The sequence below is a fragment of the Ictidomys tridecemlineatus genome, chromosome 4 (assembly GCF_052094955.1).
Source record: "Ictidomys tridecemlineatus isolate mIctTri1 chromosome 4, mIctTri1.hap1, whole genome shotgun sequence".
Lineage (NCBI taxonomy): Eukaryota > Metazoa > Chordata > Mammalia > Rodentia > Sciuridae > Ictidomys > Ictidomys tridecemlineatus.
Genome location: NC_135480.1, coordinates 58,483,383 through 58,507,919, shown reverse-complemented (window position 1 = coordinate 58,507,919; position 24,537 = coordinate 58,483,383). Strand labels below are relative to the sequence as shown.

Below are 24,537 nucleotides of genomic sequence, written 5' to 3'. Positions count from 1 at the left end.
AGCTGAGTAAAATTCCATTGTATATATATATATATATATATATACATATATATATATATATATATATATATATATATATATACCACATTTTCTTTATCCATTCACCCATTGATGGACACCTAGGCTGGCTCCATAGTTGGCTATTGTGAATTGTGTAGCCCTAAATGTGGGTTATAGCATCCAAGCACTTTTTAAAAATTATATCTTGTATTTATTTTTAAAAATCTTATTCAAAATATTAAATAACACAATATCAGATATGTAAATTACTGCAATAAAATAGTTTAGGTGTATTTCCATTGTGCTACCCTTTCTCACTGGGGCAATGAAGAGTAAGGATGAATGCTGCTGCTTCTTCCATCTCTACACAAAGCACATGACTGTGGCACACCTGGGCTTTGATTAACACACAGTAGAGGTGATGCTTTCTGTTAAGTTGTGGTTACACTTGTAAGTCAAACATGGTTCAAATCACTTATTTACATACTGATCAATTGTTTGCCATAGACTCAAAGAAAATATAGTAAATGATTTACTATATTTTTATAACAGTTGTTAAAAAAAAAAGAAAATACAACCATTCCAGGAGAGGAAAAGGTCATTATACACATATCTTTTATGTATACAATTTCACTCAGTTATAATTTTAATTTTAAAGAATGAGATAGTCTTATTTAAGTGATAATGGGCACTAAAATTTACTCATTCTTACTATACAATAAGAACCAAAATGAACAAGTCATATAATTTAAACTCTGCCCAGTGCTTGAAACTTTTGAGGAATCTGTGGTACAATCAACTGCTAATTACAAGTAATTATTTACCTGTTTAACATTTTATCAGTTTCTACCTATAATTTAATTCAGTAATTAAAACCAAAAAAAATGACATCTATATAACATTTTATCTATTTTCACCAAAAATTTAGTCTCTTCTGCCAGAATTTCTAGACACATTTAATATGTTATCTAAAACTGTAGTGGGATTGAACAGTCTCATTACCTTAAACTGTATATTAATTACCTAAAATACACAAAGCAGTTTTCTGTAGAGGAAAAAAAGCATGTTACTTGAATGCAAAATATTATGACATATACCCTTGCACATTTTGTTTTGGGACCACAAAATAATATGTGTTTAAAAAATAGTATCTGGGTGGCAGAGAATTAATCTAAGACAATAGTACTATCTTAGAATTTAGTTATAAGTCTAGGATATTTTAAAAGTAGCATTACTTCCAGAACAAGTACAAAGAATGGAAAATAATAAAAACTACCGGTGTAAATGCAAGGTAATGCTTAACTCACATTTCAGACACCTTATTGGATTCAGCTCTAAAAATGTAGATTTTAAAAATATATACTCGCTGTTTGTGACATTCAATTTCCAAAGCACCAAGGCAAAAGAGTCCGTCTCTCATTTAAGTACCAACTGCCTGTGGCAAACATCTGCACAATATCATATAAAAATTCAAGCAAATAAAATTATATAATGAACAAACTCAAATCACAGTGCTTTAAAATATAATCATTGGTAATCTTTAGAGAAGGGTGGCCTCATTAACCTTCTGGTCTAGATGATGATATTCCACCATTTTGGAACAAAGGCCATCACGCCATTTCCCACTTTGAAGTAGGAGGAAAATCTTCCTTTTGTTGTGCTATGTAACATAAAGAATAGCAATACAGAGAGCAAAAATAGTAAGATGAAAAAAGAAATAGCTGTCTTCCTCTTCTACATTTAAGGATGGGGCCTTAGAAGATTTCACTGACTGTTCCATTTTCCATGTAACCCTCTTTTGCTTCTAAAGTCTCATAGGACTCATCATCCCTGGAGCTAATGGTCCAGTCATGGTCCAGTTCTCCATAAGCTCCATTGCCTAGAGTGTCTTTGGCTGTGGATGGAGAATTATTCAGTGAGAAGATCCTCCTCCTCTATGCTTGGATCTTCATGTTACCAGCTTCTTCTTGGGACAGAGAGGTGATAGAAGGGGAGGGGGGGGTCCTGCAGATGCTCTCCCACTTTTCTCTGTACTGGTTGCAGGAGGGAGAGTGGTACTCTTTGGGGAAATAGAAGATTTGGTCAGGTTTTTTTTTTTGTATTAAAGCATTCATAACACAGTCTGTCTCTCAAATAGAAACTTCTGAGTTTCATACAGTTTGGCCCAGTGAATAGTGATAGAGCAGTGGACATGGCCCATCCATGCATTCTTAATGAGAGTTTTGTGTAGTGATTGACTGTATCATTTCATTTAAACTGCAGAAATGCCTTATAAAAATACAAATATTATCTATATTGTGCATCTGAAGAAATTCAGGTACATTGAGTTAAATTACTTTCTCATACTCACAAAACATGTAAGTGACAGAACTATCATTGAAAACCTAAGGACTCTTAACCAGTATGCTGAATGGTCACAACTGCTAGTTCAGAGGGTAAGTGATAAAAAATTCTTTATTCTCCAAAGATTCTATTTCTGTCTAACAAAGGGTCTGACATGTCATGAGTGTTCAACAAATAGTTCCAGAATGATTGGATGAGTCCCTTTGTGTTTTGCCATCTGTAGGTGTCCAGCCTAAAGGAAAACCATCAGTGTGAGACATGTCTAACTATACAATTCAACAAAAGGACAGACAGGAATTGCAAGTGTTTCCTCAGTGGTGTTACTCCAACCCAGACTAGTCTTGACCTTGAGAGACAGACTGTGCTAATTCATCACCTGCTTCCCCTCCCATAGGCTGTGCTACCCTGAGCAATTCTTTCCATCTGTTCTGTTGCCTCACAGATGTATCTGTAATACAATAAAAATAGTTCTGCTTATCTCATAGACTGGTGATACAAGCTACACATTCTTTTTAAATAATATTAAATAATAACCCTTTAAACTTTACTTGACACATAACAAAAGCCATCAGGAAAATAAGCACGTGTTTATCAAAGGTTATAAAGTTTCAGTTAAGGAGAATGAGTCCTAGGGATATACTGTACCTAACAGTGCCTCTAATTAACAAAAGCTATTTGGAGAATCCATGCTTTACAATTTTCTTTGAGAATAGATGTTTTTGTTTGTTAGTTTTTGTTACATTTTGAAATGTCTCTCTGGAACATGTACTTACCAAAAAAGTCCTCTAACACAATTAATAAGGAGAATGGGAGGAAACTTCAAGAGATAGATAGGTTAGCAGTAGATATGTTTGTAGTATAGATTATGGTGATGGTTTCATGACTGCATATTTATCTTCAAACTCATTAAGTTGTAAATATTAAATATATAGAGTGTTTGTATGTGAATCACACCACAGTCAAGTGGTTAAAATAATAGTATTATTTGTATGAATATTCTGTTGAAGCTTGAAAATTAGCTAGAAATTTCAAATCAATGGTCTAGTTAGCCCAGATTAACAAAGAGAAAACATGGGATTAGTAGTACTGACATCAGGCATGCCATAGATAGATGTTCTGTTGTTTTGTTTTAAACAAATTATCTGAGGTTATTCTTTGATTACAGGGGATACATTCTGGCTAGCACTGCCTTCAGGTGAAGTGGAATGTGAGCAATGAAATGTGATGTGTTGCCAATGTGCACTCAACCCCTGAGTGCCAGGGGAAGAGGATCTTGAAGTCCCCATGGATAGTGGTTGGGCCCTCCACAACACCATGGAAACACCTGGAAGAGAATCACTGTGCTAGCACCAGGAGACACTTGGTCCTTGAGAAGGGCAGAGAGGCACCAGTGTTCAGCAGGACACCAGTGTCCAAAGCCAACCATGAGGCTGAGCTCCTTAGAGCTCCCAAACCACTCTCAATTGACTGTTTCTCAGTGTCTCTCCCTCCCCCCTACCTCTCTCTATCTCCACTCCCTCCCTCTGTCCCTGCCTCATATTACTTCAAACAAAATGTAAATGTATTATACAAAAGTAGAAAATAGACTAAAGTAGAAAATACGTCTTCCAAAATCCACTAACTGCTAAACTAATTTATATTATGTTTATACTATAGTTTATTGCATAGTATAAACTACAGAAAGTTTTAAAAATATTCTGTTCATCCTTCCAATTTTTTCATACAAAAATGTACAAATATTTAACAATAACATATGTCAGTTATTTTTATCCCCCAAAAGTCAGCAGCTATAATACTATTTGATAACTTCCATAGAGGTGATATAGAGGTAAAACAGAATGTATCAAAGTCAATGTAGAATGGCTAGGAGTTAGGGTTCAATTGCAGATATAGCAATAGGTAAAATCACTCATTTCTCTCACAAGTTCTATGATTTGATTCAATAGACCTTCAAAATGGTAAATAAGATAGTTTAAGAAATGGAAAAATTACCTTTATCTTATTTTAGCTAGAAAGTAGATGATCTATCAAATAAAGAAAATAAATAAATCTATTCATTTATTTATTTATTTATTTATTTCGGGGCAGGCAGATCAGAACTGGATGCAGGCAGTAGGCATGGGAGAGCATGTTGGCCTTGCAGAAGGGCAGCCTCAACAGAAGCAAAGGCAGAGGGAAAATTATGCAGAAACTGCGGATAATAGCAGACATGCCCATCTGCACCACACGGGCATCAGTGAGCACTGTAGCATAGCGCAGGGGGTGACAGATGGCCACATAGCGGTCGAAGCTCATGACCAACAGGATCCCAGACTCAATGAAAGAGAAAAAATAAAGAAAGAACATTTGGGCTATGCAGGAATTGAAACTGATTTCTATTATGTGGAACAAAATGTGGCCAGTACTGTGGGCAGTGTGGAGAAAGACACACCCAGGTCATTAACTGAGAGCAGGGACAGGAAATAGTACATAGGCTGATGCAAGCTCTGCTCCTCCTTGATAATGAAAAGGATCAGGCTATTTCCCACAATTGAGACAGTGTAGAGGAGTCCAAGGAGCAAAATCATCCAGTGCTGGGAGGCCTCCAGCCCTGGGAGTCCTGTCAAGGTGAAAGGAGGCAACCCTGAGCTGTTGTGGGTGTCTCCTCCCATGCTGCACTCCTGTCTAGATGGTAGGAAAACTGGCCTGCAAAGAAGACAAATACAGTGTTATGCATGGCCTCTGCTAGTATTTCTAATCTCTCATACATCACCTAGTCCCTCACTTTAGAGCAATAATCACTATTGTTCACTTTAACACTCATCCATGCCTCTCATTGTTACTAAGATTTCTGAAATCTGATTTTCTTGAATGTGCTCGGCTGGCAAGACAAGTAAAGTAACCCTCCTTTATACCTGGGTCTACCACTCTTTCTAAGATTAAAACTATAAACTCTTTTTCTGTTCAATTCATGGATATCATTTTCTCAAGACAAGAAAAACAAACTCTCCTTGTCACTTCTTTCTCAACTCTTATGCCCATTCCAGAGCAAACCTCTTACTCATTAGACCACAGCCTTGTCCTCTTTCCCATCTTTCATGCTCTCTCACCTCCACTACCTCACTATGACTCCCAGCTCCCTAAACACATAGTTACTGGTTTCATCCAGATGGAAGATAAATGCACAGGAAGATGGATATCCATAGAGTCAAGCTTCCAAATGTTCCTCAAGATGTGCTGGACTTCCTGGTTTCTTCCCTCCACTTTATTCTTCATTCTTTAGCTTATGGCATTGCTTTTCTCCCTAAAGAATTGAATTTACTGAATGTAATTTCTTTTTTATTGGTTCTGTATACTTAAACATAACATGAGGATTCATTTTGACATAATTATAGAAGCACTGAATACAATTTCTCCTAATTGAGTCCCTGGTACTTCCCCTTTCTGCCATTCCTCCCTCCTCCTGTTCCCTCCCCTGTACTGATATTTCTGCTATTTGAAAGTAATTTCTTAAAGTTTATATCATAATCCAACAATATCTCATTCCTGAAAGCCATTAAATTCATTAAAATTTATGTATATAACAGAATCGGTTTTTCACCTGTTTTCACGTTGGTGTTATGCCCAATGTAGAGACTGAAATTTCCAATATCACTTTGCCTCCTCCTTTTCCTTTGCCAAGTACTTCAAACAAGATAACAGTTTATGAAAACACTGACCCCAAAGTGTCTCTGTTAGCACCTTTCTTCTTTTCTTTCCACACTTCAGACCCAAACTATCACATTATTATACCATAATAAAAGGCTCCTAATAAATTCCTAACCTCACTCTAATTTGTCTCCAATTTCAACTACAAGCATTTATTTATTTAATTATTTACACTGGGGATTCTACCCAGGATCACTTTACTACTGAATTCCCCAGTCCTTCTTATTTTTCATTTTGAGGCAGTATTTCAATAATTTTGCTCATGGTTTTGCTAGGTTGCTGAGGTTGCCCTAGAACTCACAATCTTCCTACACAAAATCAAAGTCACTAGGGTTACAGGTGTGTGCCACCATACTTGGCTAGAATGAATATTTTGAAATGTTATTATGACAATGAGCTTCTCTAATTAAATCTTTAAGTGGTCTATCATTAACAAATGGTCACATTTGAATTCATTAGCCTAGAATTAAAGGTCCCTTTGATCAGTAGTAAATCAATATTTCTAGTCTCAGTTCTCAAAATTTTCTTCCTCGTATATATAAATAGATACCCACATATGGCTTCTTGGTGTTATCCAAATCTTAATACACTGATGCATACTTATTAGTGTTTGCCTGATATATGTACATATCTGTTCAAATCATCTTCCATAGCTGAAGTCCACAGATTCCCTCTTTCATGAATATGTGGCTGATCTACACCAGTAGAGGTAACTCTCCCTACCCCTCATAACCTAGATATGCATCTCCTATCAAGTATACTTCTTTGCATGACTTGCATTATAACATTGTGAATCTTCTCTCCTCTCTCATCAGCTCTAAAATTGAACCCTGATCCTTACTCATGGTTTCGGTCACTACCAATGCTATGCTTAGTGCAAGGGACAGATGAAGAGAAATGTTCAATGAGTCACTCAAGCTTCTGAATTTTAAGTCTTTTATGTCAAAGTGGAGATGCTAATGCTAATAAGTTTACCTAATGTGGTTGTAAAAATAAAAGTGAAAATTCTCAGGAGCAAATAATTTGCAACTCTGGTCTTTAAAACCTGCTTATATCTCAACTCCAGACTTTCATCTGCCTTTGTTCCTGAACCTGCATTCAGGATTCCTCTGTCCATTTATCTCAGGATACAATTTTGCCATAATTCCACATGGTAAGCTCACTTTGTTTTCCTTACCTGCAAGCTTTCCGATAAATTTTGGTTTGTCTCTCTGTGCAATAAATACACCTCCCCTTCTTTTGGAAGCATTTAACATAAATAGGATCCTTCCACATGACTTCTAACACACCAGGGTCTTTTTATGCATCCTTCAAACTGTAGCCTGATGGGATATTCCTATGAGGAAGTAATGTGTGAATCAGAAACCATGTGGGATTTCAGAGATCAAGAGCATGGATAGAAAATATGAAAGCAAAAAGAAAATGATATAGGCATATAATAAATAATCAGAGTAGTAGACCGTTATTCTTCAGATTGCTATATCTTAGCACTTGGGTTTCTTAGTTAAGGGTGGCTTAAAATCTGAATTTGGAGTTTCTAGAACTTCAACTTACCTACTTGAGAGAGCTCTTGCATTGAAAGGGAGAGCAATACTGGGGGCCCTGCATGCCATGATCATAGCCCACAGTTAACCTCTGCCAATTCACTGGCCTGAGCAATATATGACTGCTTCTAGGAAGTCCCTTATGCTGTCATCAGCTCAGGTGTTCATGGACTTCTGGGAATACAGAACATCAGCAGTGCTCCACACCTCCCAGCTGGTACTTCATGACTTATATTAGTATGCTGGAGCATGAGTGATCTTAACTAAAAGGAACTTGCAATAAAATTGCATGTGAACCCACATTTTAGCAGTTATTGGCATCTAAGAAGTCAACTACCTCAATTATATTCAGTTAGTAGCAAAATAAGAGTTAAATATCTCCTAATTCAGGGTTTGTCGTTTCTACTTTTTACCTATGATCATATCCACTGAAGTCTGGATACAAAACACAACAATTGCAAAAAACAAACAAACAAAATACCCCACTATGCAGAGAATTCATGCTCAATATAAATGAATTTCAGCATTTGCATTTACTAGAACATGTGAAATTCTCACTTGGATCATCCATAAAATTGACCCTCAGCATGATGAAAACACAAGTGTGCCATGCTTGACCAACACAGAATGTGATTATTGATTAAATGTATTCCTTTATTAATGAGGTTTTGAGAATTTAGCACTGTGTTGGATTCTTCACAAATGTTTATTTAATATCTAGTAGGGAGACAGCAAGTGTGATATGGGGCTACAAAGTTCAGCAACTGATGTGGAGTCAAGATTCCACCACTTGCCTTGAGAAAGTGGACTGTGGTTTGAGTTCAGATTCTGACAATGGTCTTAACAAAGCCTCTAAACTACAGTTTCGTTTTTCACCCATAGTTAATAATCTCATATCACAGAATGAGTGAGATGATTAAGGGAGTCACTATGTGGGAAGCAGGAAGCCCACTGGCTGCCATACAGCATCAGTGGAGGTTGGTGAGTATGTTTCAGTTCCAGAAATTAACTCCTGAGTAGAGCACCTGAAGACTGACACTGACCTCTGTGTTCAGAATAATAAGAATAAATGCTTGGGGTAGCATGAACAACTGAATTCTAGGAAGACACCAACAGATACAGCTGGAAGAAAAACAGCAGTCTCATACTGGAAGCAAACCAGTAAGAAAGTTGTTTTTTAGAAAGACCCTCTCACATACCCAGATTTCCTTTGAGACTATCAAGAAGAAAATGCAGGCACTTTTCTAGAATCCCTCCCAAAGATGAATTAGAATACAGGATTCAGCAACTCCTTAGATAACTCTAAGATCTTCCCACACCAGTCTCATGCACGCAGATGAGGAACCCATCTGAAACTTGCTCAGTACACAGGGATTTGGCAGAGTTCAGAGTCCACTGTTCCTTGTCTAGTGTCTTTAACTTTAACTTTTTCCACATTAAAAGAAAAAAAAAACCTTCTCAACTATAACAATGTCAAGTTACTACCCTCAAGGTTTATGGAATAAAATGTACAAAACACAAATGAGAATAAATCTGGAAATGATATTAGTAATGAAAATGTGTATATGAATAAATATACCCATTTGTGGTCTGCCTGGGGAAACTTCTAAGGAAACATCATAATTCAATTAATGTAATAATAAAGAATTGCAGGAAAGATTTTAGGGCAGAATAGCAGAGAACTTGCAATATTATAAGGCAGTCATTGAAGGTTTCCAGGTCACTTTCAAGTGCTATCATCTCTCAAAAATCAAGCAAATATTATTGAGATTGATCCAACATCAAAATGGACTTTGCAGATGCAATTAACACTTTACACCTTAAGATTGGATTTTTTTCTTTTGGATGATTTAGATGGACATAATTTAGTCTCATAAGTCAGGTAACAGCACAGAGTTTTTACGACTAGAGCCACGACAATGCGGCAGATCAGTCAGAGATTCAAAGCATGAGAGGCACTCATTCCATCATTACCTGAAGGTCTCAACTGGAAAGCATGAGAAGTAATGTGGGCAAGCACAGCTGAATCCCTAGCAAAGGAATGGAAACCTCACTCTACAACTATAGGGAACAGACATGAACCAAGTTTCAAAGGACATTTTCCCCTAAAGATCTGACCTACAAAAACTCTAAGAGATCTTTGTTGTTTTAAGCTGCTAAACATGTGATTGTTTCTTAGGACAACAGTAGGAAACAAATACATTTAGCCTTAGGCTAGAAGAATAAGAAGGTAAAGAACAAAGAAGAGTCATTCCTCAAAGACAGGACAATACAAATGCAGGGATCCACCTTGAAAGAGAATGATGGAGGAGGAGGATGGAAGGCAGAAGATAGGGATTCTAAGAGTTCAGAGTCAGAATTTGTTGACATTGACCTATGAGGGCAATGAACAGTGATAATGGTGCAGTGATCATTTCTGATTGTCATTTCCTAAAAAGACTGGCTAATAGTCTGGCTAGTTGCAATGAGCATGCTCAAAAAGGTCCCATGCCTTCCTTAATACTCTTCTATCATTGTCATGAAAGTCTTGATTATTTTTTCTTTGAACACGGATTTTTGTAAGACAAGTCTGATAGTACAATGTTGTGAATATACATCCAACATCAGTATTTGCCTCATCAATCACATCAATTTCTCACTATGCCTCAGGGGCACAGAATTCCGGTTGATCTACCATGAGTGGGAATTTAAGAAGGCCAGGATAGAAAAGGGAGACAAAGAAAAAAGATAGAAAGTAAGAGATCAGAATAGAGAATATAATATGTAGATATTTCATTTCCATATTCCTCATCAAGGTACTGAAAAATTTTCCTGTTTCCTTTCCTCATTTATCAACTAATTATTATCTTTCTCTCCCTCAACAGATTGCCACAGATCAAATCCCTAGAGAAGGCTACCTGAGTTTTCACATCTGAGCATCACAGAGAGAAGCAATAAATAACCTCACTTACCAAGACCTTTGACCAGAGGAAGCTGGAATATGGAGATGAACTGAAAACATATAATTAGCTCAGATCCAAGAACATGGATCACACATTCAGACCCTTCACTGTCTAATAACACATCTATCTGAACCCACAAAGAGATATACCTCTCACTCGCCCAATCAAAACTCCAGCCTAAGTCATTGCACGACTATACTCTGCCACACACCTTCACAAGGAGACTGTACATCTCTTTCTCAGAGCTCCAGACACAGCCTGCTCCACCTGCAAGTGCTTGTCTCTGATCCAGGTAAGTTCTTGAAATAAGATCACCCAACAGCTGGGTTCAATAAATAAACTCAGATTTAGTTTATTAATTGACAGTAGGTCCTGCTCTTACCCAATCTTTCTGATCCTCACACCCATAGATTTGAGAGTACTTTCCAACCCCCATTTGAAATCTTCCATGGATTGAAAGAGTAAGCCAAGAAGATAAAATGCACTGACTTCAGCTCTCCTCTGAGTATCTTTCCACTAGTGTCAGAGGTAAGTATCAAAGCTAAACCCAGAATCATCTGGTGACAAATTGAGAATCTAATGCAAGTTGGAAGGGGCATTCTACCTCTCTTTACTTATTTGATGTTTAGATAATGAGTAAAACTATTGCATTTTTAAATGGAAAGAAATCAATTTCTTTGAAAGCATTATGAATTCAAGTGTTGGTCACACTAATGGATTGTAGGGAAAGATGAAAACACAAAGCTCAGAAGCTAGAGATATAGGACGTCATTTCAGTTCCACAAGTAACATGCCTGAATCTAAATTATGTCAGTTCAAATCTCTGGACTTTTGGTCTTCCCACTGGTAAGAACTGTAGAATGATGTTTTCGCACTATTGACTATTCATTGTTAGGAATTAAAGATTATTTTTTAAGTGAAGGGGAATTATTTGGGGAATCCCAACATTTAATCCCATAAATGTAAATCTTTGCTCAACTTCCTATGAAGGTGTTAAGCAAGATGAAGTCTTTCTCAATGTGGAGATAGCAAAGTCACAAAAATGTTGCACTTTTTCAATGTAACTTGGTAAACAAAAAAGCTCAAAATGACTATGGAATCATGCCCTTTGTAATTAGAAAGCTATAGAGAAGAAAGAAATTTATACAAGGTGACACAACAATTCTTGATATAGAATCTGGACTTAAATTTGGGTTTCATGGCATAATTCTGATGGCCCCTTTAAGTACGAAGTATGTTAAGGAGACTATATGCAATACTAACTATTCCTTTACAGCCAAAATAGAGTCCTACTCCCTAATGTCTTCGTGAATGTCAAATCTAGAAAACCTACTTTCTCCCTCCATATGTATCTATCAGGATGCAGCACTCTCAGCTGTCTCTCACATCCTGCAATTACACTAGTAAGTTTGCAGGATGAGCCAACTCTGACATAGATGTGTGTATTATTTCCGCAGAAAATAGAGCTGATTTATCTCACTTTTTTTTCTTTTCCTACAGAAATGCTCATATCACTAAAATCCTAAATTAGGAGGTATGTAATCATATCAAGACCTACCTTCTTACTAGGCACTTTAAGTGAAATATAAAAGTAAGTTTTGGGGCATATATCTGGGAAGATATATTCAAACAGGAAAAAAAAGATTAATGCATCATTACAAATCTTTGCCAAAAAGAAAAGGGCATGTATGTTAGGACTCAGAGTGAAATACTTTTCAGATGCTTGAACAAGTAAAAAAAGAAAAAGAAAAACATTTTTCACAGTCTAAAACTTATTATTTCACAGAAAAGGCATCATTTCATATGAATCAACTACATGCCTATTGTTCCAGGGTAGACATACCATCAACCCTTGGAAGGAACCCTTGATTTGCCAGAAGGATGTCAGCCTCCAACATCACTGATAAGAGTCTCCCAGACACTCTCTTCCTGACAGGGATTCCAGGGCTGGAGTTTGCCCATATCTGGATTGCAATTCCATTCTGTGTCATGTACCTGGTAGCACTGCTTGGCAATGCTGCCATCATCCTGGTCATTGTGATGGACAGCGCCCTGCATGCTCCCATGTACCTCTTCCTTTGTCTTCTCTCACTCACTGACCTTGCTCTCAGCTCCACCACAGTGCCCAAAATGCTGGCCATTTTGTGGCTCCATGCAGGTGAGATTTCCTTTGCTGGATGCCTGGCCCAGATGTTTTGTGTCCATTCTATCTACACTTTGGAGTCCTCAGTTCTCCTGGCCATGGCCTTTGATCGATATGTGGCTATCTGCAACCCACTGAGATACACAACCATTCTCAACCATATTGTCATAGGCAGAATTAGCATTGTTGGTGTATTCCGGAGTGTAGCTATTGTCTCCCCCTTCATTTTCCTGCTGAGGAGACTGCCCTACTGTGGCCACCATGTCATGGCTCATACATACTGTGAGCATATGGGCATCGCTCGGCTGGCCTGTGCCAACATCACTGTCAATATTGTCTATGGGCTGACTGTAGCTCTGCTGGCCATGGGTCTGGATTCTATCCTCATTGCCATCTCCTATGGCTTTATCCTCCATGCTGTCTTTCGTCTGCCATCCCGTGATGCCCAGCACAAGGCTCTGAGTACCTGTGGCTCCCACCTTGGTGTCATCCTCGTTTTCTACATCCCTGCCTTCTTCTCCTTCCTCACCCACCGCTTTGGTCACAACCGAGTTCCCAAGCATGTGCACATCTTTCTGGCGAATCTCTATGTGCTGGTGCCTCCTGTACTCAATCCCATTATATATGGAGCTAGAACCAAGGAGATTCGGAGTCGACTTCTAAGATTGCTTTACTTGAGGAAGATCTCAATATGAATTCCAGACAGAAGAAATAAGAAAGATAATTGGAGATAAGAAAAATAAATCGGTAGGATGACTTTCCTGATTCATTTGCATGCATGGGGATCTATGACATGACAAGACTAAGTTTAATGGTCTGGAAGCTCTGGGAGGAACAGGATGAGCCAGATGACATGGAGGTACTGTTTATCACATTGAACATGTTGCATTCCCACTGTTCCTTGAGGAACTCAGAATAGCCCAGAAAGATGATCATATTTTCACTGCTGTCTGAAAAGTGGCTATGAACTACTAAGGAGCAAGTCAGTCCCTGATCATAAGAGGAGACAGTTTCATGAGAATAACTTCCTGCATGAGTTCAAAGGCAAAGAAAAAGGTGTTTAGAGTGAATTTGCAGCAGAATTCTACTCCTTTGGTTGCAGTTCAGGGCATAGAATGTGAATTCGGAATGCCTAGGTTTGAATCCTGGCTCCTCTTCTTACCACATTTGTGACCTTAAGCATGGCATTAAATGTGTCTGTTCCTCGGTTTGACCCCTTGATATGTGGGTTAATTATAGCATCTAACTCTTCATGTTATGGTAAGGAATACATATGAAAATAAATGTACCAAACTTAAGAAATTGCCTTACATGTGAAATGTTTTATAAACAAAGAAAAAAGAGAGAAAAAAAAGTCATGTAACCTTTATGGAGCAATTTATTTAACTTTTCTAACGCCTTAATTTTTGTCTCAGCTCACAGATTATACTGGTAATCATATTACAGAGTAACTCTGTCATATTTAAACAGTGCTTAAAATATTGTCAGTGCTAAAGGGACCCACAATTTCACCCTTTCTTCCTTCTGTTCCCTGTGCCTTTTCTATCAGTTTTGAAGCCATCCTTTGTTCAGGGTTCTGGGGAGCTGGTTTTGAATCCATGTCCTCCTCGTACTTATTTTTCTTTTTCTTCTTCCTTTTTTTTTTTTTTTTTTAGTATGAGGAATTGAACCCAGGGAGGCTTAACTACTGAGCCCTCTTCTCAGCCCTTTTTATATTTTATTTTGAGATGGAATCTCGCTAACTTGCCAAGACTGGTTTTGAATTTGTGATCCTTCTGCCTCAGCCTGCTGAGCTCCTGGGATTACAAGAGTGCACCACCACACCATTCTCTTTTTTAGTAGTCTAATACGTTAGGAATCTCAGTTCTAAAACACAAAAATCCACCAGTACCCCTCCCAAATGTTCAACAAGATGGTTGTTGTTTTCATTTTAAATTAATACCCTGCAAATTCAGAGAAACTATAGTCTGTCCACTCCTTTGATGTAGCTAATATCTCATACTTTTTCTAGTCCTGTATTATGAAAATAATATAAAATATAGAGCCATATGACTATGAGCTTTAATCTCATCTACCTTACCTACCAGCTACATGAATTGAGCATTATACCTAACTTCTCCAGTCCTAGTAAAGTGTACACTATATGGTCAGAAAGAAAGCAAGCACTCAGTACAGACTGAAGAAGTCAGTAATACTTGGTGAATAAACCTTAAACATACAAAAGTATACTCTATTTCATTATATCTACATGACTTATTCTGTAGCACTTATCTATTTTCTAATTTGTTAATTTTTATTCTAATTATACTACTACAACATAGCAGTATGTCATCTGTGGCATTCACATAATTAAAAATTATCAATATTATAGAAAAGGAGTTATACATCATACTGATGTGTGTCATATTCTTTGTTGAATTAACAAACAAAATGGCATCTGCATTATGCCACTGTAGTGTGTAGTGAAGACATGTCTTACATAGGTGTATAGTAGATATTTAGTGATTTTATTCCTATTTATTTACATCATATTCATACTGTTCAGATAGATGCACAGCCATAAAACTGGGATGAGCTAAGGAAAATAGGAAAAGTAAGTGGAGAAAAAAATTATTACCATGTCCACTGGTGAGACAAGAAGAAAAGTGTCAGCTCTGGCTGCAGGGAGCTCCAAGACCAGGTATAGAGGCAAATCTTTGCACAAAGAGATGTCCGGGGCCAGGGCCAGTCATGTCTTGGCACAGAGAAACCCAAAGGAGAAAGATCAGATGTGTGGACCTCTGAGTGAGATTAGAAGAAAAAGAGGGACAGGACAATAGCTCAAGAAGAAGGAAGCAGAAAGAATACTGAGAGAGCTTGAGACAACCTGGTGAGGCTCAGATTCTAGGGAGCTTCAAAATCCAGGCCCACTTCAGAGATATGCTCAGCCTTTAGAAGTTTTATGAATCAATCTTTATAGAAGCACATAATTAATCAGTCTCAATCACTTAAAACTGCAGTCTAAAGTAATGTGAAGCTGGTGTTTATTTAGAGAAGGCAAAAGTTCTCAAAGTGACACTTTTCTGACTACCATAATCCAGTATTCACATAACCCTTCCTTCAAATGGAGAAGCATATTGTTATCTGAGGACTTAATACAAAATTCACCTTTGGAGAATAGTCAAAGGTTACCAGTTCTAGAGCATGTGCAATGACTCAGCCTGTTGTCTCTGAACTGATCCTGCCAGGGCCTCCGTCTCCCAGCAGGGCAGTAATGCTCCCACCCTCCTTGGAGGCTCAGCTCCTTCGAACTCCCAAGTTACCTTCGGTTGTGTGTGTGTGTGTAATTTTACTTTAAACATAAAGTGTATGTACTATATATGAATATAAAATATATCTTGCCAAACATATATAGTGTTTGGGCCCTCCACAACACCATGGAAACACCTGGAAGAGAATCACTGTGCTAGGACCAGGAGACACTTGGTCCTTGAGAAGGGCAGAGAGGCACCAGTGTTCAGCAGGACACCAGTGTTCAAAGCCAACTATGAGGCTGAGCTCCTTAGAGCTCCCAAACCACTCTCAGTTGACTGTTTCTCAGTGTCTCTCCCTCCCTGCTACCTCTCTCTATCTCCACTCCCTCCCTCTGTCCCTATCTCATATTACTTCAAACAAAATGTGAATGTATTATACAAAAGTAGAAAATAGAGTAAAGTAGAAAATACATCTTCCAAAATCTCACTAACTGCTAAACTAATCTATATTATGTTTACAGTATAGTTTATTGTATAGTATAAACTACAGAAAGTGCTAAAAATATTCTGTTCATCCTTCCAATTTTTTCATACAAAAATGTACAAATATTTAACAATAACATATGTTAGTTATTTTTACCCCCAAAAAAGTCAGCAGCTATAATACTATTTCATAACTGCCATAGAGGTGATGTGGAGGTAAAACAGAATGTATCAAAGTCAATGTAGAATGGCTAGGAGTTAGGGTTCAATTGCAGATATAGCAATAGATAAAATCACTCATTTCTCTCACAAGTTCTATGACTTTGATCAAAGATACTTTCAAAATGGTAAATAAGATAGTTTAAGAAATGGAAAAATTATTTTTATCTTATTTTAGCTAGAAAGTAGATGATCTATCAAATAAAGAAAATAAATAAATCTATTTATTTATTTATTTATTTGGGAGTGTTGCTGAGGATTGAACTCAGGGGCACTCAACCACTGAACCACATCTCCATCCCTATTTTATATTTTATTTAGAGACAGGATCTCACTGAGATCCTTTGCACTTCACTTTTGCTGAGGCTGGCTTTGAACTCATGGTTCTCCTGCCTCAGCTTCCCGGTCCGCTGGGATTACAAGTGTGTGCCTAAACGGATTTATTTTTATGTAGGATGTATTTTTTTTTCATTTCACCTTTATTGAAATCTGCTATTAGTTACATTTTTCATTATTATCCTCATTAATATGATAAAACATATTGGGAGATTTCTATTATTTTAATTTTAAAATGTTTTATTCTTCTGTCTATATTCTTTAATTGTATTCAGAATCATAGTGCATATACCTGCTTTCATTAATGTAGCTTACAGGATATTTTTGGTGATATGATTTTACTCAGTATACTTCATCAGGATTATATTTGCCTTTTGCAGAGTTTTCCAACAATTTTTCTCATTAAATATGTGTATGTGTGTGTATATGTGTGTAATGTATATGTGTGTATAATATAAGAGGAATAAACTCTTAAAATGTGTTGGTTAAAGAAAGGGAAAGATCTTGTACTGTAATGTTTTAGATGTGATTGGCAGTATAATTACTCTATAATTATTTATTTCTTCCTTAATTATCACTTAATTTTTCATATATTTATATTTTATTATTTCCCTCAATATATCAAGTGAACCAAGATTTAAATTCATTAATAAGTTATTCCACTATGATTTCAAAAACCTCTAACCTACTAATATATATGTCTTCTCATTTTTTTCATTTGATTCCATCTTCCAGAGGTGCATCTGTTTTGAAGACTGTTAAAGGATCACTTTCGAATAGTTTTCTCTCCTATTGATTCACAGCAATTTATTTCTTCCAGATGTTTTCAATCATGTCACAAAGTATTTTATACTTTTTAATGTCTTAAATACATTATTTCTTAATTTTCTCTCTTTTTATTTATTTATTTTTTTATTTTTGGTCTTAAATAGAAACCCCCAAATCTTAACAGACCATAGAGACATATGTATAAAGAGAACACATCATTGTACCTATTTCATAAGTCTTGTTACATAGTCCTTCCAATTCATTATTTCTTTCATTGCTTGTTAACATACACACATACATAATATACTTTAAATTATAATATAAACTTTTCAAATGTTAATATTATTTAAAAGTTAAATCATTGAATAAAGTGCATGTAAGTTAAAAGGCCAGGTGGATAGGGTGTGGTATATAAAATAAATATTACCATGTCTAGTTTTGGGGTGTATGTCTGATTATCACTAATATTGATTGGATAAAATAACTGTGAGAAAAATCCCTTGCTCATCAAAACTATGTTTCCATTGGTAATAAATAATTTCCTATGTGATGTTTCACTTTAAAGAAGATAACAAACATATCATAAAAGATGAGAGATCAATTATGAGATGTTCATTTTTGCAATTAAAAATAAATAAAAGAAACCAGGTATGCTGGCGCACACCTATAATCCCAACAACTCAGGAGGCTAAGGCAGGAGGATCTCAAGAACAAGGTCAGTCTGGAAAACTTAGTGAGCTCCAAGAGAGTACCGTGACAGTGTCTCAAAATTTAAAAGACAGCAGGGTTGGGATGTTACTTAGTGGTTACGCACCCCTGGGTTTAATTCCCAGTGTACCAAGAAAAAAAAAAAGAAAGAGATCAAGTATTTTTAATAAATTCTAGCCCACTTTACCTTGCAAAACTTTTGGCTTGATTTGAATTATTTCCAGGCTTTCATCAAATATCTCATGGCCAGAATCTTAATGGTAAGATAAGTGACAAAAGGATATTAAAAATTCCTCATCAGAACAGACTTGAAAGCAATTTTGTGAAATAATGGCAAACATACCCTTGAACTAGACTTTTCAAATATTTTCTGTTCAAAACTTCCTTCTCAGAAGAATTGTGCAAAGCCTTCGTCAAATCTCTTTGGTTTTGATGGAATAGATGACAGGGTTGAGCATGGGAGGCACAAATAGATAAATAAGAGACATGAGTGTGTGGGCATGCCTCCCATAGCGAGCAGGCATGGACACGCCAACCATGGGCACATAGAAGATGAACACAGCACACATGTGTGACACACACGTGTTGAGCATCTTCAGTTTTTCCTCCCTGGACGCAATGGCAAGCACAGAACGCAGTATGAGCACATAAGAGAGGAGAATGAGTGCAGAATCCAGGCCAAAGGTAGAGATGACAATAAATAGACCAAAGATATTATTGATGGTGATGTCACCACAGGGCAGGCGGATCAGATCTGGATGCAGGCAGTAGGCATGGGAGAGCACGTTGGCCTTGCAGAAGGGCAGCCTCAACAGAAGCAAAGGCAGAGGGAAAATCATGCAGAAACTGCGGATAATAGCAGACATGCCCATCTGCACCACACGGGCATCAGTGAGCACTGTAGCATAGCGCAGGGGGTGACAGATGGCCACATAGCGGTCAAAGCTCATGACCAGCAGGATCCCAGACTCAATGAAAGAGAAAAAATGAATAAAGAACATTTGGGCCATGCAGGAATTGAAACCGATTTCCCTTATGTGGAAGCAAAATGTGGCCAGTACTGTGGGCAGTGTGGAGAAAGACACACCCAGGTCATTAACTGAGAGCAGGGACAGGAAATAGTACATAGGCTGATGCAAGCTCTGCTCCTCCTTGATAATGAAAAGGATCAGGCTATTGCCCACGATTGAGACAGTGTAGAGGAGTCCAAGGAGCAAAATCATCCAGTGCTGGGAGGCCTCCAGCCCTGGGAGCCCTGTCAAGGTGAAAGGAGGCAACCCTGAGCTGTTGTGGGTGTCTCCTCCCATGCTGCACTGCTGCCTAGATGGTAGGGCCCCTGGCCTGCAAAGAAGACAAACACAGTGTTATGCATGGCCTCTGCCTAGTATTTGTAATCTCTCATACATCACCTAATCCCTCACTTTAGAGCAATAATCACTATTGTTCACTCTAACACTCATCCATGCCTCTCATTGTTACTAAGATTTCTTTTTTTTTATTTTATTTTATTTTATTTATTTTTTTATTATTTTTTTATTGTTGGTTGATCAAAACATTACATAGTTCTTGATATATCATATTTCACATTTTGATTCAAGTGGGTTATGAACTCCCATTTTACCCCGTATACAGCTTGCAGAATCACATCAGTTACACTTCCATTGATTTACATATTGATATACTCATGTCTGTTGTATTCTGCTGCCTTTCCTATCCTCTACTATCCCCCCTCCCCTCCCCTCCCCTCCCCTCTTCTCTCTCTCCCCCTACTACTGTAATTCATTCCTCCCCCTTGTATTATTTTTCCCTTTCCCCTCACTTCCTCTTGTATGTAATTTTGTATAACCCTGAGGGTCTCCTTCCATTTCCATGCAATTTCCCTTCTCTCTCCCTTTCCCTCCCACCTCTCCTCCTTGTTTAATGAGGTCTTCTTCTCTTGCTCTTCTTCCCTAGTCTGTTCTTAGTTACTCTCCTTATATCAAAGAAGACATTTGGCATTTGTTTTTTAGGGCTTGGCTAGCTTCGCTTAGCATAATCTGCTCTAATGCCATCCATTTCCCTCCAAATTCTATGATTTTGTCATTTCTTAATGCAGAGTAATACTCCATTGTGTAAATATGCCACATTTTTTTTTATCCATTCGTCTATTGAAGGGCATCTAGGTTGGTTCCACAGTCTTGCTATTGTGAATTGTGCTGCTATGAATATCGATGTAGCAGTGTCCCTGTAGCATGCTCTTTTTAGGTCTTTAGGGAATAGACCGAGAAGGGGGATAGCTGGGTCAAATGGTGGTTCCATTCCCAGCTTTCCCAGGAATCTCCAAACTGCTTTCCAAATTGGCCGCACCAATTTGCAGTCCCACCAACAATGTACAAGTGTACCCTTTTCCCCACATCCTTGCCAGCACTTATTGTTGTTTGACTTCCTAATGGCTGCCAATCTTACTGGAGTGAGATGGTATCTTAGGGTGGTTTTGATTTGCATTTCTCTGACTGCTAGAGATGGTGAGCATTTTTTCATGTACTTGTTAATTGATTGTATGTCCTCCTCTGAGAAGTGTCTGCTCAGGTCCTTGGCCCATTTGTTGATGGGGTTATTTGTTATCTTATTGTCTAATTTTTTGAGTTCTTTATATATTCTGGATATTAGGGCTCTATCTGAAGTGTGAGGAGTAAAGATTTGTTCCCATGATGTAGGCTCCCTATTTACCTCTCTTATGTTTCTTTTGCTGAGAAAAAACTTTTTAGTTTGAGTAAGTCCCATTTGTTGATTCTAGATGTTAACTCTTGTGCTATGGGTGTCCTATTGAGGAATTTGGAGCCCGACCCCACAGCATGTAGGTCATAGCCAACTTTCTCTTCTATCAGATGCCGTGTCTCTGATTTGATATCAAGCTCCTTGATCCATTTTGAGTTAACTTTTGTGCATGGCGAGAGAAAGGGATTCAGTTTCATTTTGTTGCATATGGATTTCCAGCTTTCCCAGCACCATTTGTTGAAGATGCTATTCTTCCTCCATTGCATGCTTTTAGCCCCTTTATCAAATATAAGAAAGTTGTAGTTTTGTGGGTTGGTTTCTGTGTCCTCTATTCTGTACCATTGGTCCACCCGCCTGTTTTGGTACCAGTACCATGCTGTTTTTGTTACTATTACCCTGTAGTATAGTTTGAAATCTGGAATCGCTATCCCACCTGATTCACACTTCCTGCTTAGCATTGTTTTTGCTATTCTGGGTCTTTTATTCTTCCATATGAATTTCATGATTGCTTTCTCTATTTCTACAAGAAATGCCATTGGGATTTTGATTGGCATTGCATTAAACCTATAGAGAACTTTTGGTAATATCGCCATTTTGATGATGTTAGTTCTGCCTATCCATGAACAAGGTATATTTTTCCATCTTCTAAGGTCTTCTTCAATTTCTCTCTTTAGGGTTCTGTAGTTTTCATTGTATAAGTCTTTCACCTCTTTTGTTAGGTTGATTCCCAAGTATTTTATTCTTTTTTGAGGATATTGTGAACGGAGTGGTTGTCCTCGTTTCCATTTCAGAGGATTTGTCGCTGATATACAGGAATGCCTTTGATTTATGCGTGTTGATTTTATAACCTGCCACTTTGCTGAATTCATTTATTAGCTCTAATAGTTTCTTTGTAGACCCTTTTGGGTCTGCTAGGTATAGAATCATGTCACCTGCAAATAGTGATAATTTAAGTTCTTCTTTTCCTATTTTTATGCCTTTAATTTCTTTCGTATGTCTAATTGCTCTGGCCAGTGTTTCGAGAACTATGTTGAACAGGAGTGGTGAGAGAGGGCATCCCTGTCTTGTTCCAGATTTTAGAGGGAATGCCTTCAATTTTTCTCCATTCAGAATGATGCTAGCCTGAGGCTTAGCATAGATTGCTTTTACAATGTTGAGGTATGTTCCTGTTATCCCTAATTTTTCGAGAGTTTTGAACATAAAGGGATGCTGTACTTTGTCGAATGCTTTTTCCGCATCTATCGAGATGATCATATGGTTCTTATTTTTAAGTCTATTGATGTGGTGAATAACATTTATTGATTTCCGTATATTGAACCAGCCTTGCATACCAGGGATGAATCCTACTTGATCATGGTGCACAATTTTTTTTATATGTTTTTTATCCGATTTGCCAGAATTTTATTGAGGATTTTTGCATCTAGGTTCATTAGAGATATTGGTCTGTAGTTTTCTTTCTTTGAAGTGTCTTTGTCTGGTTTCGGAATCAGGGTGATGTTGGCCTCATAGAATGAATTTGGAAGTTCTCCCTCTTTTTCTATTTCCTGAAATAGCTTGAAAAGTATTGGTATTAGTTCCTCTTTAAAGGTTTTGTAAATCTCTGCTGTATACCCATCTGGTCCTGGGCTTTTCTTAGATGGCAATCTTTTGATGGTTTCTTCTATTTCCTCAATTGATATTGGTCTGTTTAGGTTGTCTATATCCTCCTGACTCAATCTGGGCAGATTAGATGACTTAAGAAATTTATCGATGCCTTCACTATCTTCTATTTTATTGGAGTATAAGGATTCAAAATAATTTCTGATTATCTTCTGTATTTCTGAAGTGTCTGTCGTGATCTTGCCTTTTTCATCCCGTATGCTAGTAATTTGAGTTCTCTCTCTTCTTCTCTTCACTAGCATGGCTAAGGGTCTGTCAATTTTATTTATCTTTTCAAAGAACCAACTTTTCGTTTTGTCAATTTTTTCAATTGTTTCTTTTGTTTTGATTTCATTAATTTCAGCTCTGATTTCAATTATTTCTTGCCTTCTACTTCTTTTGCTGTTGTTTTGCTCTTCTTTTTCTAGGATTTTGAGATGAAGTATGAGATCATTTATTTGTTGGTTTTTTCTTTTTTTAAGGAATGAACTGCAAGCAATGAATTTTCCTCTTAGAACTGCTTTCAATGTGTCCCATAGATTCCGATATGTTGTGTCCGTGTTTTCATTAAACTCTAAGAATTTTTTAATTTCCTCCTTGATGTCTTCTAAAACCCATTGATCATTCAGTAACCTATTGTTCATTCTCCAAATGATGCATGATTTTTCCTTGCTTCTTTTATCGTTGATTTTTAGTTTCATTCCATTATGATCAGATAAGATGCATGGTATTATCTACGCTCCTTTATATTGTCTAAGAGTTGCCCTGTGACATAATATATGATCTATTTTTGAGAAGGTTCCATGTGCTGCTGAGAAAAAAGTGTAGCTGCTTGATGTTGGGTGGTATATTCTATATATGTCAATTAAGTCGAGGTTGTTAATTGTGTTATTGAGTTCTATAGTTTCCTTATTCAACTTTTGTTTGGAAGACCTGTCCAGTGGTGAGAGAGGTGTGTTGAAGTCTCCCATGATTATTGTATGGTGGTCTATTAGACTCTTGAACTTGAGAAGAGTTTGCTTGATGAACATAGCAGCACGGTTGTTTGGGGCATATATATTTATGATTGTTATGTCTTCTTGGTGTATGGTTCCCTTGAGCAGTATGTAGTGTCCCTCTTTATCCCTTTTGATTAACTTTGGTTTGAAATCTATTTTATTTGACATGAGTATGGACACTCCTGCTTGTTTCTGCAGTCCATATGAGTGATATGATTTTTCCCAACCTTTCACCTTCAGTCTATGTATATCTTTTCCTATCAAATGCATCTCCTGTAGGCATCACATTGTTGGGCCTTGTTTTGTGATCCATTCAACTAGCCTGTGTCTCTTAATTGGTGAGTTTAAGCCATTAACATTTAGAGTTATTTGTTACTAAGATTTCTGAAATCTGATTTTCCTCAATGTGCCCGGCTGGCAAGACAAGTGAAGTGACCCTCCTTTATACCTGGGTCTAGCACTCTTTCTCAGATTAAAATTATAAACTCTTTTTCTGTTCAATTCATGGATATCATTTTTTCAAGACAAGAAACAAACTCTCCCTGTCACTTCTTTCTCAACTCTTATGCCCATTCCAGAGCAAACCTCTTACTCATTAGACTACAACCTTTTCCTCTTCCCCATCTTTCATGCTCTCGTACCTCCACTACCTCACTATGACTCCCAGCTCCTTAACCATATTCTTACTGATTTCATCCAGATGGAAGATAAATGCACAGGATAATGAATATCCATGGA

At 37.3% G+C, this 24,537-nt stretch overlaps 2 protein-coding genes and 2 pseudogenes across 2 annotated transcripts; 1 reads left to right on the top strand and 3 right to left on the bottom strand.

Annotated features, from left to right (window-relative positions):
• Positions 1 to 1,484: 1,484 nt before the first annotated feature.
• Positions 1,485 to 2,089, bottom strand: LOC144376678 (keratinocyte-associated transmembrane protein 2 pseudogene; annotated as a pseudogene).
• Positions 2,090 to 4,413: 2,324 nt separating this feature from the next.
• Positions 4,414 to 4,994, bottom strand: LOC144376677 (olfactory receptor 51I1-like; annotated as a pseudogene).
• A 7,403-nt stretch (positions 4,995 to 12,397) lies between these two features.
• LOC144376829 (olfactory receptor 52D1) lies at positions 12,398 to 13,354 on the top strand. The gene has a single exon (XM_078045105.1). It carries the CDS (start codon positions 12,398 to 12,400, stop codon positions 13,352 to 13,354), a length of 957 nt encoding a protein of 318 aa, XP_077901231.1.
• Positions 13,355 to 18,819: 5,465 nt separating this feature from the next.
• LOC144376830 (olfactory receptor 51I2-like) lies at positions 18,820 to 19,713 on the bottom strand. The gene has a single exon (XM_078045106.1). It carries the CDS (start codon positions 19,711 to 19,713, stop codon positions 18,820 to 18,822), a length of 894 nt encoding a protein of 297 aa, XP_077901232.1.
• Positions 19,714 to 24,537: the final 4,824 nt, after the last annotated feature.